The following is a 19,767-nucleotide window of genomic DNA, read 5'->3' as shown; positions in this document are numbered from 1 at the left end:
GTATTTTATCTTCAGAGGAAACTCATATCCCAAATACATGCCCCGTGCCAGGGTGGGCTGGAATCTCTGGCACCCAGGGCTGTGTGGCTGGGGTTTGGGGCTGCACTCAGGTGTGGCTGGGTGTATTATCTGGTTGTGGTGGAGCGCAGCATGTGGCAATGTATTTGCAGCTGCAGGAGGTGGCAGGGGGGCTTGCAGCCATACATCCTGCAGCTCCCTGTGTCCCATCACAGTTCTCAGCAGCTGGGAACTGCAGCGCAACCTTCATCTTTTGGCTGGCTGTGGAAGGAGAGGAGCTGCTGGTGTGTCCAGGAGTGGAGGGAACTGTGGAGCTTTTTCTTTGTTGTATTGGTTTTGCAATGTTTAACCATGGGCCAGGTGCCCAGGGTTTTGCCTGGATATCTGGAGCTGAGCTTTTTAATTGTGAAAAAATGAAAAGAGCAGAGCCCTCTCACAAGGGAAGATGCTTTCTCAGAGCTGTGCTGCTGTGGGCTTGTGCATCTTACAGATCTTCACATTTATCAGATGATATATATGAACTAATCTGATGATTTATCACAAACCATGGTTCCTTCTATTGCTCCAGGATTCCCCTTTGGGTCTCAGGCCAAACTAGTGGTCAGAAGAGGTGTGAAATTATTCTGGCTTTTTGCTCTTTTGTAAAATAATGAACTTCCATTTCTGTTGCTGTGTGACAGTTAAAATGCGGGAGCTGTGAATCAGGAGTACTGCGTCAGCTCTGCCTCTTACTTCTCTGGCTCACAGCAGCCTGCCTCTAAATACTGCTCCCTGGTATATTTAGATGTACTGAAATGCTAAAAAAAAAAAAAAAAATGTTTACCCTTACATCCTTGGCATAACTTAAAATACACCCTGGGTGAAGCAATGCAATTTAAGATGACCAATCCCCAGCAGTTCCAGCTTTATCCTGCTTCCTGCTGCCCTCCAGCCTGCCAGGGAAAGAGAAACAAATTCTACACATCAAGTTCATGCAACAACATCAGCTTCCAGCGTTTCCCATCATTCTTGAAAAGTAATAAAATTCAGATTATTTATCCAAGCTATTGCAATGCTTGCTTGGAGCTATTAAAGTCTCTCTGATGCTGGTATGCTCAGAGGATCAAAGTGGCTGTATCTTCAAGATAAATGCATATTTAGGCCATTTATTAAAGCCTATTTCTCTGTTGTCTCTTGGTACCAAAGCCAAACCTATTATAGCTGTTTTCTGGTACATCTTGGTGCAGCCTGACTCCTCGTTCGCAGTTTGGCTGTGAGGTTGCATCCCTGGCCATCTGCCATTTTGTAGTTGGCAGGTGGGAAACACGCATCTTAAAAAAACATTGCTTTGACTTTCCATTGTGAAGAAAGGGCTTTGAAGAGCTCGTATACAGCATATGAGACCAACAATCTGTCAGTCCTCAATTACAATTCTACTATGGCTGTGCAGCTGAGGGATACAGCTGTATCATGCTAAGGGAAAAAAGTCTGTGTTTTATTTGGCCTTGTCAGAGGCAGGACCTTCTTTCCAAGAGGCTGAAGAGGGTCTCCATTTAACAACTGCCTGACTTGGCTGAAGACTCTGTTGTCTTTACCACTGTGTAATTCCTGAGTCATGTACAGTACTGTTGCTAGTTCTTCATTTCTGCTTAAGACAAATCTCTCTTTTCCTTGCTCTCTCCTAACTGCTTTTGAACAAATGCAGGTGTTATAAAAACTTGTCCAAGTGCTTTCATATACAGCTTTGGCGAAGGTGTTTTTTAAGAAGGGAGCACAGGACCTGCCTGACCCCAGTTGACACCTCTTCCAGCCAGAACAGAGCCAGCTCTGACGACACAGTCCTGGGGACTGAGCTGGGCGTCACTCTCAGGGTGATGCTGCTAGATGCTCCCAGGAGAAAAGTATGAGCCATCACTGTATGGTGCCAAATGTGGCTGCACTTAACCTATTATCACACCCTCTGGGTTCACCAAAATGTCACAGCTCACAAGAAAAAATTTTCTCTCAATAGCAGTGGATCCAGAAATCATTCTGCCTCGTCTCACTCAGTGGGGCTTAAGGGCTGGGGATGTATTTCTCCAGGCCCGCAGAAGCATTGGCTTGGATTCAGCAGGATTTGGGATGTGGGGCGGTCAACCGCTTCCCTTCACATGCCACCTGTGGTCTGTGTCATCTGTACTGTGGTTCACCCACCTGCAAAGCCCAACTGCTGCCAGCCCTGCCAACAGAGCCAAGCACCTTGACCACAGCAAACCAACACTGACGCCAGCCTTGGATCTAGGAACCTGCTCCACACTGAAGTGGACATCCTGGCCAGACATGGCAGACCGAGCCATCTTAGCTGTCCTAGCTCTTCCTCACTGTTCTCCAAGTCCCTAAAGCACGTAAGGGGATGTAGTGACACCTGAAAGCACATTTTCATCTTACAGGCAGAGGGCGAACATCATGCTGCAGCCTCTGGCGTGTTCCCCATCCATCACAGCTTCTCTGAGACCAGGCTCCCAGGTGGGATCGCTGTCCCCTCCCCAGTGCCTCTCTGGGCAGCAGGGGCCACCCTGGGGTGCCTGGGGCCGCTTTTGCTGAGGGAAGTGACTTTGGGATACAAGAAGTAGTTACTATTGCCAAAATTGGAATATTTTGATTTAGGCTAAAGTAGAGCTAATTTTCAACTAAGTAATGGTATTTTTTGGAAGTTAGATGCAATGTCCCCCTGAGACCACGTTTTTTGACAAACAGTGTTTTTCCAGACACTGTCTGTTCTTTGGAGAGAACACCTTGTGCCCCGTGTGGTCTGTGCTGAGCAGAGGTCTCTCTGCAGCCCCCTCTGTTTGCAGCCTCTCCCCAGCCCAAAGGCAAGGTCAGGCCGAGCGGCAGCAGTTCTAAGGGAGCAAGAGATTGGACTGTTGTGAAGTTCACCATAACATTAAAATGAGACCTTGGAAAGTGATAAATGTGTGTGAGATTCCTGGGAAAATTTATACAAAAGCACGTGAGTGGAAGTGTGGATCTGCTGGAGGGTCGGGAGGCTCTGCAAAGGCATCTGAACAGGCTAGATGGCTGGGCCGAGATCAATAGCATGAGGTTTAATGAGGCCAAACACCGGGTCCTGCACTTGGGGCACAACAACCCTGTGCAGTGCTACAGACTAGGAGAAGTCTGTCTAGAAAGCTGCCTGGAGGAGAAAGACCTGGGGGTGTTGGTTGACAGTGACTGAACATGAGCCAGCAGTGGCCCAGGAGGCCAAGAAAGCCAATGGCATCTTGGCTTGTATCAGAAACGGCGTGACCAGCACGTCCAGGGAGGTTATTCTCCCTCTGTACTCGGCACTGGTGAGACCGCTCCTCGAATACTGTGTTCAGTTCTGGGCCCCTCACCACAAGAAGGATGTTGAGGCTCTGGAACGAGTCCAGAGAAGAGCAACAAACCTGGTGAAGGGGCTGGAGAACAGGCCTTATGAAGAGCAGCTGAGAGAGCTGGGGTTGTTTAGCCTGGAGAAGAGGAGGCTGAGGGGAGACCTCATTGCTCTCTACAACTGCCTGAAAGGAAGTTGTGGAGAGGAGGGAACTGGCCTCTTCTCCTAAATGACAGGGGACAGGATGAGAGGGAATGGCCTCAAGCTGCGCCAGGGGAGATTTAGGCTGGACATTAGGAAAAAAATTTTCAGGGAAGGGGTCATTAGGCACTGGAACAGGCTGCCCAGGGAGGTGGTTGAGTCACCTTCCCTGGAGGTGTTTAAGAGACAGGTGGATGAGGTGCTGAGGGGCATGGTTTAGTATTTGATAGGAATGTTGAGTGTGTCCTTTCCAACCTAGTGATTCTGTGATTCCATAATTCTATGAAATCCCTTCTGTCCCACCTCCTGCCCGGCTGCACACAGTCGATGGGGATCGCTCCCTCGTTGCACCCAGCCCTGACGAAGGGTGCCAGCTTTCTAACGCTCCAAAAACCAGTCTTGGAGAGTTCATTTGCCGTCATTTTCGGTGTCATTTGCAGGGCGAACATTCACCGTGACGAGCTTTTTGGGGCTGAGACTGTGGGAGAGGGGGCACCCTCGGGACCCTCCCAGAGGGCTGCGGGGCAGGGGCCGGCGGGGCAGGGGGAGCCGAGGCTGCCCGGGCTGGGCAGGGGCCGCCGCCGGGCCGCGGGAGGGCGCTCGCCCCGCGCTGACTCGGCGCTCGGCCGGGTGGCCTGGCGCGGCTAGGGGCTCGGCGCTCGGCCTGGCGCGGCGTGGTTCGGCGCTCGGCTGTGCGTCCTGCGGCGGCGGCGGCGGCGCGGCGGAGCGGCGGCAATGGTGAAGCTGACGGCGGAGCTGATCGAGCAGGCGGCGCAGTATACCAACGCCGTCCGCGACCGCGAGCTCGACCTGCGCGGTGCGCGGGGCCTACCGGGGGTTGGGATGGGGCCCGGCATGGCGCCCGGCATGGCGCCCGGCATGGGGCCTGAGGGGGAACCTGGGATGGGGCCTGTGTGACCTGAGATGGGAACCCATGGAGATCCTGGGATGGCGGCCGGGGGAGGCCTGGGACGAGGTCCATGGGGGCCCGGCGTGGGGGGAGCTGGGATGGGGACCCGGGAGGATCCTGGGATGGGGGCCCGGGAGGGCCTAGGATGAGGTTTGTGTGGGACCTGGGATGGGGACCCACATGAGACTTGAAATGAGGTTCCATAGAATCATAGAATCACCAGGTTGGAAAAGACCTACCGGATCATCGAGTCCAGCCATTCCTATCAGTCACTAAACCATGTCCCTCAGCACCTCATCCACCCGTCCCTTAAACACCTCCAGGGAAGGGGACTCAACCACCTCCCTGGGCAGCCTGTTCCAGTGCCCAATGACCCTTTCTGTAAAGAATTTTTTCCTAATGTCCAGCCTAAATCTCCCCTGGCGGAGCTTGAGGCCATTCCCTCTTGTCCTGTCCCCTGTCACTTGGGAGAAGAGGCCAGCACCCTCCTCTCTACAACCTCCTTTCAGGTAGTTGTAGAGAGCAATGAGGTCTCCCCTCAGCCTCCTCTTCTCCAGGCTAAACAACCCCAGCTCTCTCAGCCGCTCCTCATAAGGCCTGTTCTCCAGCCCCCTCACCAGCTTTGTTGCTCTTCTCTGGACTCGCTCCAGAGCCTCAACATCCTTCTTGTGGTGAGGGGCCCAGAACTGAACACAGTATTCGAGGAGCGGTCTCACCAGTGCCGAGTACAGAGGGAGAATAACCTCCCTGGACCTGCTGGTCACACCATTTCTGGCCTTCTTGGCCACCTGGGCACACTGCTGGCTCATATTCAGTCGGCTGTCAACCAACACCCCCAGGTCTTTCTCCTCCAGGCAGCTTCCAGCCAGACTTCTCCTAGTCTGTAGCACTGCATAGGGTTGTTGTGCCCCAAGTGCAGGACCCGGTGTTTGGCCTTGTTAAACCTCATGCCATTGGTCTCAGCCCAGCGGTCCAGCCTGTTCAGATCCCTTTGTGGGCACTTGGCTGGATTTTGGATGGGGTTTGTGGGACCTGGAATGGGATCAGAGGGAGCTTTGATGGGTCCTGTGGTGAGGCCCAGGGGCCTTGGGATGAAGCCTGCGGAACTTGGAATGGGACCTGTGGGACTTACAATGAGGCCCAGGGCACCTGGAATGGAGCTTGTGGGGCCTGGGGGAGGAGGTGGGGGGCTGGAAGGTCTGCAGTGGGGCCCGGGGTGTGGCTTGTGGGAGGCAGAGGGGAGGGGGCTGTGGGGCCTGCAGTGGGAGTAGGAGCAGCAGCTGAATTGGGGAAGCAGGTGGGGGAGGTTGCTGGAGGGGCTTGCTATGACTGGGTGCTTGGGAGGGGGTTAAAGAGGCTTTAGTGGCAAGGGAACCTGCTCTGTGTGTGCGTGTGTTTGGAATGGAAAGGGAATTAGGGGAAAATGTCAGAGGAACCTGCAGCAGTAGGAACAGGGTGAGTTTGGGCTGAGGGCACATGCACAAGGAGGGTCTTGGGGTGCTTGCTAATGGGTTGCAGAGGGATGCTTTGAAAATGCTGCAGGGGCTGTTGACTTTGAGGGAGAGAGTTTAGTCTGTGTGTGATGTGGAGGAGAGTTGTTCTAGGGGTGTTTTGACTGTGACTATCTGCAACCATAGACCATCCAAATATCCCCCTACACACTCTGCCTCTGCGTTGTTCTGCTCTTATGTGGGCGCCATCTAATTCCTCTCTTGCACTCTCTCCCTAGGCTATAAAATTCCTGTTATTGAGAACTTGGGTGCCACTCTGGACCAGTTTGATGCAATCGATTTCTCTGACAACGAGATCCGTAAACTGGATGGTTTCCCTTTGTTGAGAAGGCTGAAAACTCTTTTGATGAATAACAACAGGATTTGGTAAGCGGTATTATTTTGGCCAGATGGGACCCTGGGGCAGAGGAAAATGCCCTTCGAGGAGAAGTGTTTGTGCCTCTTTCAGTGCTGGGTAGGTGTAGAAGTGTTTGTTTATTGGAAAAAACAGGCACAGAGTACTGCATAGGCCCTCTTCGAGTTCCCTGCCTCATTCAGGGCAAAAATCAGTCCTCATTTTTCAGACAGGACAATGAGATGTAGAGTTTGAAATGTGGCCGGAACTTTAGATTTCAGTGAATATCCCCATAAAGACAAGAAAACAGTGATACCTGCAGGTGAATGAATGTAAATCTCATATTGCATTTAATGCTTTTACAGTGACGGCTGGTAATTATTGTGAGCTTTATTAGAAAAAACGTTGTAGGGGATGATAACCCAGCCTCCTCCCAGTGTCAGAGTGGGCTCTTTTACAGGGACATCCTCTGTGTTAATCATATTTCTGTGTCTTTTCACCATTGCTGATTTCTGGCGTAAGTTAAACCTCTGTGTTTTTGTTGTTCTTCAGTCGGATTGGTGAAAACCTTGAACAGGCTCTGCCCAGCTTGACGGAGCTTGTTCTTACCAACAACAACATTGCTGAATTGGTAAGCTATCAACACAGGATAAACCTGAACAAGCTTAAATTTTGTGTTTGTCTTGTTTCTAATTAACCTTAACACTAAATGGACTTAGTTTTCTAACTGTGTTCCCATTATGTAGGGTGAGCTGGATCCATTAGCGACTATTAAATCGTTGACTTACCTGAGGTATGTAACCTTGTAAAGAAAAGCTCCTCTTCCTCTGCTGTTTAAATTCTTGCTGCTTGGCCTGGCTCTTTGCCTTTATCAGGAACATGACTTTTTAGTAATGGCACATTTGATGCAAGGGACAGAAGAAGACAAGTGATTTGTCTCATGATTTATCAGGTAGGAAATGTGGTGGGTTAGTTATTGGGGGTTTTCTGTATTTTATGGTTATTATTTATGTTCTTTTTCTATAAAATCTGCTTAATTGATAAAGTAAGGCGCAAGATTTTACTGCGGTTTTCATAGTATCAAAGAACACTGTCACTAGGTTTGTTTAACGGTGTTAGTTGTTGTCTGTCATAGCAGATGGTACATGAATACATTTTAAATATATCAATGTAATCCGATATAAGTATATTTTAAAATACTTTATATTAAGAATTCTTTATAACTTTTATTTACTTTGTAGCATTTTAAGGAATCCTGTAACAAATAAGAAGCATTACAGATTATATGTGATCCACAAAGTTCCTCAGGTCAGAGTGCTGGATTTTCAAAAAGTGAAACTCAAAGTAAGTTTCCTTTGTTCTGATTTAGCACAAGATTTTTTTCTAGTTACATCCTTGAAAATTCTGCAGTAGCAGTTAGCATTTTGCTATAGTTGTAAATTTTATTGAAACTATTTATCCTAAGTGGCTTTAAAGCATGCTTTTTGTTTTCTCTTATGGTTTCATTCCATTAAGGAATGTGTTTAATTGTGTATAATTAAGTTTTACTATCTTTATTTGTTTAGTCTGATTCTTTTCTGGTCCTCTGATGTTGGTGGGAAGACAGTTCTCTAGCAAAAGAAATGAGAAATGGCCACAGAGCCCTCTGCTCTCAATGAACATGAATATGGGAGAGAGTTCTTAATTTTAAGAGCATTCAGTTGATCTGCCTTTAGTCTGAGTGTTCGGGCAATGTTTATGTGCTTGTTCTGACATCTGGTCTCTACTTACCAGTGTTTGCTGCTGGAGATGAGCCAAAGCGTCTTTCTTTGCGAGGATAGAAGCTTTGCAAAATGCAATGTTCTTAAATTAACTTTGTGTGTGTGGTATCGCTGTAGGAGCGACAGGAGGCAGAGAAAATGTTCAAGGGCAAACGGGGTGCACAGCTTGCAAAGGATATTGCCAGGAGAACAAAAACGTAAGACAAAAAACCGAATTTACACTGGCATTCTCCTTCAGAAACACCACTTCCTTTGTTTGTGGCATTAGGCAGTAAACTCGAATATCAGCTACTGGCAGGATGCCTTAATAGCTTTGGTAGCCAGAAGTGCCTTGTCCAAGCATCCCAATTCTTGGATGTTGGTGAATACATCTTAGAAATGATTTTGAAAGAGATACTTGATCAGGGTGGATTCATGTAGGCCTACAGCAGGAAAGCCTAATTTGATTTCTTCTTTTTGTTATTTCTCTGTGGAGAAGTGGCCATTGTTTATTTTGCCGGTTTTTTTCCCCTAGATAATTGGTAGCTAAAAATTTTTTATCTTGCCAGGGAATATAAACTCCAAACTACCTGCTGTAGTTTGGAGGAAAACCACAGATGAGAATCCTTAGTAAGCTATTTGCAGATATATATGTATTTGGTTTAATTCTTAAGTGGTACGTTCTGTGCTTTGTTTAGTCTTTCGTCATCCTGTTTGGAAATCAGGATTCAGATCCTGTATGGCAACAGGTTTTCCAAATTCATAGTTAAATAAAAACATATATTGAATGTATTTGGCATTTAAGATGATAATGAATAGACTTCAGCTCTAGTTTGTGAATGAAAAGGGGTTCAGGTCTGTGATAGAACAAGGAGGTGATTGAACTAAACAGCTCAATAAATAGAAGATCTTTCTATAGCTGCAAAAGAAGTTGTGGCTCTCTCATTTTTTTTTTCCTTTAAAGCAGCAGCAGATAACAATTTTCTTACATCCATTCTCGTGTAGGCTGTAATACAGCCTGCTGTAATATCATATTAGACATCTAAGAATAGGAGACCCAACCTCAGTTGCTCTATTTATCCACCCTGCTTTCGTACTGGTCACAGACCAACCGAGTGTTCAGCAACATCCAACTCGAACAGGTCTGCCTCTCTTTATGAGCAGATGTAAAGGTGGGGGGACAGTGAGGACTAGTTGCTGGTGTTTCTGAAGGAGGCAATTCTGCACTGTATCAGTTTGTTAACAAAGATAAGATACTACACTTGATTGACTGCAATGCTTCCAAACCTCCTTTGGAAGTTAAGAGAAGCGCATACTCTTCAAAGAATGTAATGGATCTTTGTTTTTATTCAAAGCTTCAATCCAGGGGCTGGTCTGCCGACTGACAAGAAGAAAGCTGGGCCCTCCCCAGGGGATGTTGAAGCCATTAAGGTAAATAAGTCAGGACAGCCTAGATGGGCAAAAGCAAGGAAAGGAATCATTGTGAATCCAAACTGGACCAATGTTTGCTCCCTCCTGGCAGTCCCTGATAAAACCATGTTGCCTAACTCCAGTTTAGGTGCTTGTCCTGTGATTTTTCTTGTTATGACAATGATTTGAGATCCTGAGTGAAACTTTGCTCTGAGCTTAGAGTTCTCCCACTACAGCTGCTGGTTTAATTTGGGGGGAAGCAGGATTGTACTTTGTCATTTGTAGAACGTTCTATAGAAGCTTAGCTCCACTTAACTGGAAAAAAGTCTTGTTAGGATTGTTCTAGTCAGACTGAAATGCCATATGTGAAGATTCGCCGTGTTCTTTTGTCTGGTTTTAGACGGCTATAGCAAATGCCACGACTCTGGCTGAAGTGGAGCGATTGAAGGGATTGCTGCAGGCCGGCCAGATTCCTGGCAGAGAACGGAAATCAGGTCACTATGCTTGTATTACTTATTTCCCAAACAGAATCTACCTCCCTCCATTGCTCCCTAGTGCCATATGTGATCTGGGTAGGGAGTTGGACTGGAAGGACCAGGCAAGGGAGCTGGAAAAGCTGTTTCAAATGAGTGTAACTTTATGGTTGACATAACCAAGGATCGCACCTTTAAGGCTCTGACTGGCTTATCCTCTGCCTGGCCCCCTGAGTGCAGTTCAGGGCTGTTACCCTGGACTCCTGAGAGCGCGCGGTGCCAGCCCCACTTGCTTTGCTGTGTTGTCCAACTCCAAACAATTCATCCTTGTCACTGAAAAGTGAGATTAATTACAAAGCCTACCTGGCTTTGTAATCAGTGGCTACAGCTTCCTAAAAGGATGTTGTAGTTATATGAGTGCTGGGCTCTTCTCCCAAATAACAGGTGATAGGATGAAAGAATATGGCCTCAAGTTGCACCAGGGGGCGTTCAGATTAGACATTAGGAAAAATTTCTTCACCGAAAGGGTTCTTGGTCACTGGCAGAGGCTGCCCAGGGAGGTGGTGGAGTCCCCACCCCTGGGGGGGGAATTTAAAAGACAGGCAGATGAAGTGCTCAAGGACCTGGCTTAGTAGTTGACAGGTATGGTCGATCTCAACGATCTCTAAGGTCTTTTCCAACCAAGCAGTTCTACAGTTCTCTCTGTTTGGACTAAGCAGATGATTCTTCCAGTACTTTAAGAGGTCACATTGTGACTGTGCCTCCTTGGAGGGGTGAAAATTAACATTGACCTGCAGGAAGAAACCTGACATTTGCCATAACCACTCTGAGACTCTGCCCTATCCTTTCAGGCCCCTCGGAGGACGCTGAGGAAGAGATGGAGGAAGACACCGTTCCCAACGGATCCTGAGCCGGGCTGGACCTGCGGCCTTCGCTTCTCCCGGTCCTACGCCCCGTGTAGGGGGGGCTGCAGCCACCCCCTCAGGCCGTGTCCCAGCACACTGCGTCCTTCAATAAACGAACGTTTCTTTTTTCTCCCTGTGTTCAGCTTTCCGATAGCAGTGGAACGGGAGCGGCACGGACCCCTTATTAGCTTCGCGACTGTTTGGTCCCGCGGCCACGCTGTCAATTCGCCGACCCCTCCCGTAGGTCGCCCGCTCCCCTCCCGTTGGCCTCCTGCTCCCCTCTCATTGGCTGGCGGCGAGGCGCCTCGCTCTCTGATTGGTTGCTGGTTCCCACGTGACGGAGAACGTGATAAGGGCGGGGTCGGCGGGCGGGGCGGATCCCGGAAGTGCGGCGGCGGCGATGGAGCTGGGGGGCGGTGGCGCCGCGGCGGGGCCCGGGCAGGCGGGGCCGGGCCGGGGGGGACTCGAGATCCTGCTGCACGCGGGTGAGGGGCGGCGGGGCCGGGCCAGGCCGGGGGATAGTGGGGGCAGCCCCGCGGAGGAAGGGAGGGGGGTGATGGGGCGGGGGGAGACAAGGGAAGGGGGGCGCGGTGGGGTGAGGGGAGCCCTGCTGAAGAATAAGGGGTGGGAGGGTTGAGGGGAGCCCGTGGAGGAGGGAGTTTCAGAGCAAGGAAAGACCCGGGAAGGCGGGGGGTGGGGCGGTGGGAGGCAATGGGGTGAGGGGAGGCTTGCGGAAGAGCAGCGGGCTGTGAGAGGAGCCCGTGGAGGAGAGGAGGGGGTTTTGGGCTGAGGGGAGCCCACTTGGTCGCCCTTTTCCTTTCCCCGGGCGGGGCTCCTTCCACGCAGCCTGCCCTCACCTGCGGCTACTCTTCATCCCAGTGGGGTCTCTGCTCGCCAGCTATGGCTGGTACATCCTCCTGGCCGCTGTCATCGTCTATCTCCTCATCCAGAAGGTGTCCAGGAGCTGGGCGGCCAGGCCCAGCAGCTGGCCAGGAGCAGCAGATGTGTCTGTAGGTGAGTAAAGTGTGGCTGGAGCTGTACTTGGGATGCCTGTGTCCCCTTTGGGCCCTGCTGGTGCTCCCCAGCTGTGATGGGGTGTCTGACAACACCCGTGGTTTTTTTGTTAAACAGCATCCACAAAGAGACTAATTTCTGAGGGTTTTCAGCAGCAAGCGGTGCTTGGGATGGCTGTCCATACGCACAGCAGCGTACAGGTCGCTGGGAAAGATTGGGCCAAGAGGAGAGTTTTTACATGGTTGTGTCAGGGAAGGGTTGTGTCCCCATGTTATGTGGCTAGAGTGAAGTGGTGAGCATTGCAGAACAAGGGAGTAGCTGCTCTTCAGCACTGCAGCAGCTGAGAGCCACCTGCTTCAAATCGGCTGTGGTCAGTTATCAAATTACTTCTGGAAAAAAAATAAAACATCCAAATCTAAATAGTGGTAATCCCCCCTCTTTTGTTTAATATTAAGTTTTTATTAAACTTCATAATCTCTCTCTTTTCAGTTATTCCTTAACAGTTCCTGCTCCAGCAGGACTGTTTATATTTGGGGTGTGACTGCCTTTCCTCTGTGTTATCTTCTAAAGCATGGCATAGATTGTAAATCTTACACAGTCACGCTCTTGGCTTGTGAGGAGACTCACTACTGTGAAGCATGGGCTATACTTATGTACCTGCCAAAACAATGAATGCTTGGCATCGATTCGTTTGGCACTTTGGCATGGCAGTACGTGGGGCCCCATAAAATATTATTCATGTGCCCATATCCTACTGGTGTTCTTTTGTAATGCTAATTAAATCTTGATTTATTTGCCAGAATTGCCTATAGAATTAAATTACTGAAAGTGTTGAAACTTCTTTTGCATAGCGTAAACATATACTTTACATGCTCTAAATTTCTTCACTGAAAGGATTCTCGGACACTGGCAGAGGCTGCCCAGGGATGCAGTTGAGTCCCTGTCCCTAGAGGTGTTTAAAAGCTGGGTAGATGAGGTGCTCAGGGATTTGGTTCAGTAGCAGAAGGTACAGTTGGACTCTATGATCTCAAAGATCTTTTCCAAACAAATTATTCTAATGATTCTATATTCATCATTGAGTGAGCAAACATATAAGGAGACAAACAAATATAGAGATGCTTCAGCTGCTGGGAGAAAAAAGAGTAATATTTGCTTTTGTTTGGATATAATTTTTGTTTTGATGTCCAAGGGCCAACCGTGAAGGCAGGTGGTTTCCCAATGTAATTTTCTGAGACTGCCAGTTTTCTTTTGAGATGTGTGATATTTGTAAGTAATTTCTCTGCTGGCAGAGGGTGCTGAGCCTGCAATTGCTTCCCTGCCTTAACGAAACAGACAGGAGCAGTTGCCAGGAGTAGGAGTGAGTGTGGGCTGGATGCTTCGTGCTTCTGCATAAAAGAGGTTCTCCGGGTAAAAATGGAATCACTGTGATAAATGGATCGTATTTATGAAGTTATTTGTATCAAGAGAAATAGAAACAAGTACCCTAGAAGTGTGAATTTTAATTTTTAATGGGTTCATTACATCAGTGTCCTTATTCATTAAAATCCCATTAAAATAATTGCTCTAACAGTATATAAATGATATAAAATTTACATTAGTATATAGATTACTCTGAAAGAGTAGCTGGAAACTGAACTTGAGCTGTGATTTGAACTTGAGCAAAGAGAGATGTGAGCCTTTCCTTATTACAGTTCTTTTGGGAGGCCATTCAGAATTTATTTTGAGTAGCTTTGCAAACCCTTTCCCAATTCCCTAGAACCTGACATAGTGGTAAGAAGGCAAGAAGCTTTGGCAGCAGCTCGCCTCAGGATGCAAGAGGAGTTGAATGCACAAGCAGAAAGATACAAAGAGAAACAACGTCAGGTAACCAGAGTGTGTTTCTTTCCTTAACTCATGAATTAAGGTCCTGTATGTGGGTCAGGGCAACCCCAAGCATAATTACAGGCTGGACAGGGAATGGATTGAGCAGCCCCGAAGAGGGAACTTGGGGGTGTTGGATGGGTGAGAAGTCAACTTGAGCTGGTAATGTGTGCTCACAGCCCAAAAAGCCAACCATATCCTTGGCTGCATCAGAATTGTAACCAACACGGTAAGGGAGGCAATTCTACCGTTCTACTCTGCTCTCGTGAGACCTCACCTGGAGTCCTGCATGCAGTTCTGGAGTCCTTGGCAGAGGAAAGACGTAGGTCTGTTGGAATGAGTCCGGAGGAGGCTGTGAAGATGGTCTAAGGGCTGGAGCACCTCCCATATGAAGACAGGCTGAGAAAGTTGGACTTATTCAGCCTGGAGAAGAGAAGACTCCAGGGAGGGAGACCTTAGAGCTGCCTTCTAGTACTGAAAGGAACTTCCAGTACTACGGGAAAGCTGTGTATCAGGAAGTGCAGGGATAGGATGAGGGGTAATGGTTTTAAGATGAAAAAGCAGAGGTGTAGATTAGACATTAGAAAGAAATTATTTACTGTGAGGGTGGGGAGATACCAGCACAGGTTGCCCAGGGAAGTTGTGGATACCCCCTCCCTGGAGGTGTTCAGGGCCAGGTTGGATGGGGCTTTGAGCAACCTGATCCGGTGGGAGGTGTCCCTGCCCATGGCAGAGGGCTGGAACTGGATTATGTTTAAGGCCCCTTCCAACCCATACCATTCTGTGATTCTAATTTGTCATAAAGTACTTTGTTGCTGTTATAGGAAAGTTTATTCTATGCTGTGTACCAGAAGAACAGGAGACTTGCTCTCTGTGCTGGAATATAGGTGGTGGGTTTTCTCTTCTCCTTTACCTGGACCCATTTTTGATGTGGTTTGATCCATGGAGCAGGAATGGGCAGGAGTTACCACGATGGGCCTCCAGTGATGCACGCACATACTTAAATGCAGTGCCAGCCTGATGTCTTGATGCTCTCTGTTGAGTACAATGATCGATATGTGTAGTAGTGTAGTATTTTGCTCCTTCCTGAAGTAATCAGTCTCCGTGGCCATGGATTCTCCACAAGAAATTGTGCATGTGGGACACTGTAGGCCTGATCTTTTTTTTTTATGCAGGTAAATCTGTACCCACAGAAACTTTGTTGTATGTACAGTGAATGGCTGGAGGGGATTTATTGGTGTTTAGACTAATTGGGTTACTTTATACGCATATTGTCTATTCTTAATGGCAAGTCAAAGTTAGAAATGTAGCTTAGCATTACTGTAATTAATGGTTTGAACAACAGCTTGAGATAACGAGGAATAGCATATTGTTACATGGGGCAGTGTTGAAAATCAGATGTTATCAGTGTAGCAATAATATTGCTCGCTAATCCCAGTTCTTTTGTTCTTTCTTTTGTGGTCCGATACATTCAGACTGCAGTTTATAGCTGATGCCTCTAGAAATATTGGTAATTAAAAACGAGTGAAAAGTCACATTGTGGAAGAAGATAGCCACTAGGTAGAAAATACAGGCTTTGGTGCGCTTGGACTCAGGAAGCTTTGCTTTCTTTGGATGGAGTAGCTACCTTGTTTCCATTCTTTTTGTGAGAAAGTGGCAGTCTGTCTTAACCATTGATTTATTAGGGTGTGTGGATAAATTGCTTTAGCAGAGAGCTGGGAGAATTGTTGATAATGTGTGTGAGGTTGTAAATATGTAGCTGGCTGTCTTGTCCATTTGAAAAACGCTTTTCTGCAGAATCCTACATTGTGCATTAAATGACTAACACATGCAATATTCTTTACCCAGTACTTTCTATAAACTCAGAATTTAAGCTTGCCTCTTGTTTCTGGCTTACTTCCAAGATATTTTAAAGCATCAAATGGTCAAAAGATGTTGCACACAGTCTGTATATATAGAGCAGGGGTGGTTGTTCTGTGGCTGGGAAAACGTGGGTGCTTAAAAGAGTAAAATGCTTCCATAAACTCGGAGATACTGCATCAGATAAAGGTAGATCCCTTGGGCTTTGATGGTCTGTTGTAGCTGTTTCTGTAGCACTGGTGATTCTATTAGTTCTGAAATCTTAGTCTTGCATATCCTGTATTTGTTCCTTAGCTTGAAGAAGAGAAGCGAAGGCAGAAGATAGCAATGTGGGAAAGCATGCAAGAAGGAAAAAGCTATAAAGGAAACCTGAAACTGAATCAGGTAATGACTGTATTGTTAATTGGGTTACAACTATGTTTATGTGTTTAGATTAGCTCAACTTCATGTTGATTTAAATTCTGAGAAACTTTTGCTTTTGTGAACAGCAAGAAGTAGAATCTGGTGCCTCCACTTCATCAGCGGTCCCAAAATCTAAACCAAACAAAAAGCCCTTGCGAGGAGGTGGTAAGTATGAAACCCTTAGCGTATTCTGAGCTTGAAACTGCATTTATCCAGCTGCATACATAGTCATTGTACATCTCCTCAGGAAGGAAACAAAATTTGCCTTACAGATGAGCTCTTTACCTCTAAGCAGTGTGGTCTGCTTTGCACTTTGTGCAAAACCTAGCAGGATGTTTTTATGGTGTTTTTCCATGGTGAAGCAGTGTTTCAGTTTTCTTGTAAATGCTTTTGCCATAATTTACTAAGACTTTTGTCACTAAAAAGTGTAGAATTTTAGAATATTTCTGTGATCCCTCCCCCATTATTATAGACGTCCAATATTTTAATATCTGGACTGTCTTTCAACATCTGTAGTACTAACTACAGGATATTTTACTTTGTATTATGTAGATTCAGGCAGATAAAACATGTCATTAGGCAAAACATGACCTTATTTATCAGATATCGCAGTAATGACTTATTGAACAGATAAATCCCGCAGATGTATAAATTCCTATGAACTCTTGCAAACTGCTAGAAGGTCTTAATGTTAAACTCACTGTCAGCTGCTGAGATCCTCTTGGTGGATGAACTGCTTTCTGTGGCCCTGCACAGCCTGCATTAGGATCTCTGCTGTGTATCTGCCATGCAGTCTCCCTTCTCTCCTCTTGGCTAAACAACCTGCGTCATCCCTGCAAGTGCTAATCTATGTATAATATCTTAATTACCATTTTCCTTAGTAGAGGAGACCAATATGACAGCCTCAGTCATAGCAAACTGAAAGGGAAGCCCCCTTAGGGTGCAGCACTTGATTAAATGTATGAAACCTGAAGATTCTTGATTAAACATATTAAACATCAATAATAGTTCAGTGCTAGAAGTTCTGCTTTGAATATTTTTACTAACAGCTTTTGACAGCGTCTGAAGGAGCTGACCAATTGGTTCACCTTACATCGTTTAATATGACTGCAGTGTCTGATATTTTTTATTACTCTTGCACAGGATATTTACCACCACAGGGGGTTAAGGAAAGCGTGGATATAATAGCTGTGCTAGGAACCAAAATCAGGACAGCTGGGTCAGACACCCTTCCAGCTGCTACCTGTCCTGGTTTCATCATAAGCAAAACCTTTGCTTAAGTAACAAATTATAGAACTTGAGGTCTCTGATCTTCTTGTCAGGTAGATCAGTGTGAAGTGAAAGAACCATCTGCACTGTTCAACTGCTGAATTAAGCTAGAAAGCAGAACTTGGCCGCTATGAGAAAAACATACTTTGGAGGTCGAGATGATGCTTGAAGTTTCAGTGGAAGAGGTTGCTTTGAAACCTGCTTGGTCAGCAATGCTACTAGGTTTTCAGTGGTCTTTTTCTCTGCCTTGAACAGTACAAATTGAGGACGTTCAGCTAAGTATCTGTTTGCCTGACTGCAGGTACTTGCCTTTTCAGGTTCTTTAGAAACAATCTTACAGTAGGAGTTAGTACATCTACCTTTTGACCTTTAGAGTATTCCTTGCAGGACTGGAATAAGAAGTTGTTTTAAATCCCTAACTACTAGGGCTCTTGGAAAACAGACATGCTCTTACAGAGTTTACTGTAAGCATTAAAGCTTTAGTGCAGGCTTGGAGAAATTAGATGGTAATTAATTTCAATCTAATTTAATCCAAATTGATCAAATTAAACCGCAGGTGTTTCGCAATCGATTTTTAATGTTAGCTTTACAAAAATAAATCATCTCACATCTGGATATTTTCTCTGCTTTCATTTTCCCTAAAATGCTGCCTATGTAGTATCAATGAGGTGCAAATAATTGTGAGATGAATTTTTGTGTTCCTTGTGTGCTGCTGAAGGCCTGTTTAGGACAAATATTAATGAAGTGGATTTCTCCTGTGTGCTTCTAGGCTATAACCCTTTGTCTGGAGAAGGAGGCGGAACTTGTTCCTGGCGACCAGGCCGGAGAGGCCCATCAGCAGGCGGATGAGGGTAACCTCCCTAGTGTCTCATGTCACTAGCAGGCTTGATCGTACCCACTGTCTAACTGTCTACAGTTTGCTTGTCACAGTGACTCCTTTGGGGCTGGGCTTCGTTCAGGTGTCAACTCAGAAACAGATCTACACCATTTCTAAATTGCAATGCAGAAGCTGATACTACACAACAAAAGTACCCGATCCTCTTGGAGAGGGTGAAGAAAGAACCAATTTCAGTGTGATCAGTTAGATTTCACTCTTCTGTAGAAATGAGGCATGGTCTCCAACCCAGGTGAATCACCTGGGAGTGTGAGATCTGGGTTCTGTTCAGCAGGCTGGCGTCAGGCAAATGTAATGATCTGCACTCAGTTTACCTCTATTTGCCTCTTATCCTCAGCCATGTGTTACCAGATGTACCATCTTTGGCTGGAAGGGACTTTAGAGGGGAAGGATATTGTCATTGGCAGATACGCTGAATTTTAGGAGGAGGGGCTTTCAGAAAAATCAGGTGAGCTGACAGATGCCACGGATTTGCACCAAAGTCTGGTCATTGCAGCAGAGTCTCTGTGACAAGCCACCTTGAATGACGTTTTCCTTATAAATGGTAAACCAACCAGTGAGGATTACTGATACTAGACAGCAGATGGGGGTTTCTTGCTGTTCCTTTTTTTTTTTTTAATTTCAACTGCTTTGTAAAAACAAAGTACTATTAATATTAAATATAATTGCAAACAAATCTAGTATTTACAATCTTGTTGTTTTCTACAGCATATTTTTCTATAGAAGGCATATGTTCTAGTGCAATAAATGCATATAAAGCAAGACGAGAGATCAAATGAAGTTATTTTCATTTGACAACCTCCATAAACAAGGGGGTTTCCAGCTGTTCTTTTTGGCTTTTAACAATTTTGTTTTATTTGTGTGTTCTGTGTTTCAAGTCATGATTCTAGAAGAATCACCTTCAGGTTAAAACCAAATCAAATTTTTCCAAGTTTGAAAAGTGAAACTTCCGGTTCTCTTCCCCACCCCAGTAAATGATTCTGAAATGGGGCAGACTGCGTTACTGTTTGTAACTTCAGCTGTATGTGAATCTAAATGAAGAAAACACATAGCAAAGGTTTTTGCTTTAATTGAGCAGAGCGGGCTACTTTACAAGTCATTGTTGACAAATGTGGTTTGTGGAGGAGGGGATACTTGGACATGGTCAGTGGACGCTGCAGGGTATTCAAAGGGAAAAGAGAAGCCACAACTGCTCTGAGTTGTGTGTGTTGTGGGCAGCAGGACCGTGTACAGCATTAGCAGTGCAGCATCAGGCTTACACCCTAGGGACATTAAGAATTAATTCCCTTTGCATTGCCTCCATTTCTGAGTGTGTTTTGAGTGGGAGCTGATGGCCTGGCTGTACTGCTGTCCTGTATAGCCCAGCTCGGTGCTGAGGTGTGTTCTTACCTTGCTGCCAGCTGTGCAGCACAAAGCTGAGGTGGTTTGTGCTGGAAGGAGCCTCTGGCTAGTAAACATGTAAAATTTGCAAGTGAGGGACTGCCAGGAGTAATCTTTCTCTGTGCCTCAAGACTTCTGGCAAGAACTGGGGATGTGTATTTCTGACTAGTTCTAAGATTTATTAAGATGTATCCAGTGAGAATGAAGTGATTTACATATTTCAGGAAACTTCAGCCTTCTGTCTCCCTTAATTTT

At 46.5% G+C, this 19,767-nt stretch overlaps 2 protein-coding genes across 3 annotated transcripts; both read left to right on the top strand.

Moving 5' to 3' along the window:
* Positions 1-4,228: 4,228 nt before the first annotated feature.
* SNRPA1 (small nuclear ribonucleoprotein polypeptide A') lies at positions 4,229-10,962 on the top strand. The gene is made up of 9 exons (XM_069866827.1): positions 4,229-4,367; positions 6,190-6,337; positions 6,858-6,936; positions 7,052-7,098; positions 7,547-7,649; positions 8,183-8,262; positions 9,400-9,475; positions 9,855-9,948; positions 10,779-10,962. The coding sequence occupies exons 1-9, from the start codon at positions 4,286-4,288 to the stop codon at positions 10,835-10,837; spliced, it is 768 nt and encodes a 255-aa protein (XP_069722928.1). The 5' UTR covers positions 4,229-4,285; the 3' UTR covers positions 10,838-10,962.
* A 242-nt stretch (positions 10,963-11,204) lies between these two features.
* Positions 11,205-18,808, top strand: SELENOS (selenoprotein S). Of its 2 annotated transcripts, none has more exons than XM_069866805.1 (6): positions 11,205-11,317; positions 11,712-11,846; positions 13,603-13,709; positions 15,861-15,951; positions 16,059-16,133; positions 18,007-18,808. In XM_069866805.1, the coding sequence occupies exons 1-6, from the start codon at positions 11,233-11,235 to the stop codon at positions 18,084-18,086; spliced, it is 573 nt and encodes a 190-aa protein (XP_069722906.1). In that variant the 5' UTR covers positions 11,205-11,232; the 3' UTR covers positions 18,087-18,808. The 2 variants fall into 2 exon arrangements, with proteins under 2 accessions (XP_069722906.1, XP_069722907.1); XM_069866806.1 differs by having other exon boundaries at positions 11,210-11,317; positions 15,861-15,950; positions 16,055-16,133.
* The last annotated feature ends 959 nt before the right edge of the window (positions 18,809-19,767 follow it).

Source organism: Phaenicophaeus curvirostris, chromosome 12, assembly GCF_032191515.1.
Source record: "Phaenicophaeus curvirostris isolate KB17595 chromosome 12, BPBGC_Pcur_1.0, whole genome shotgun sequence".
Taxonomy (NCBI): domain Eukaryota; kingdom Metazoa; phylum Chordata; class Aves; order Cuculiformes; family Cuculidae; genus Phaenicophaeus; species Phaenicophaeus curvirostris.
Note: the sequence above shows the minus strand (reverse complement) of the source record. Positions and strands in the feature narration are given on the sequence as shown.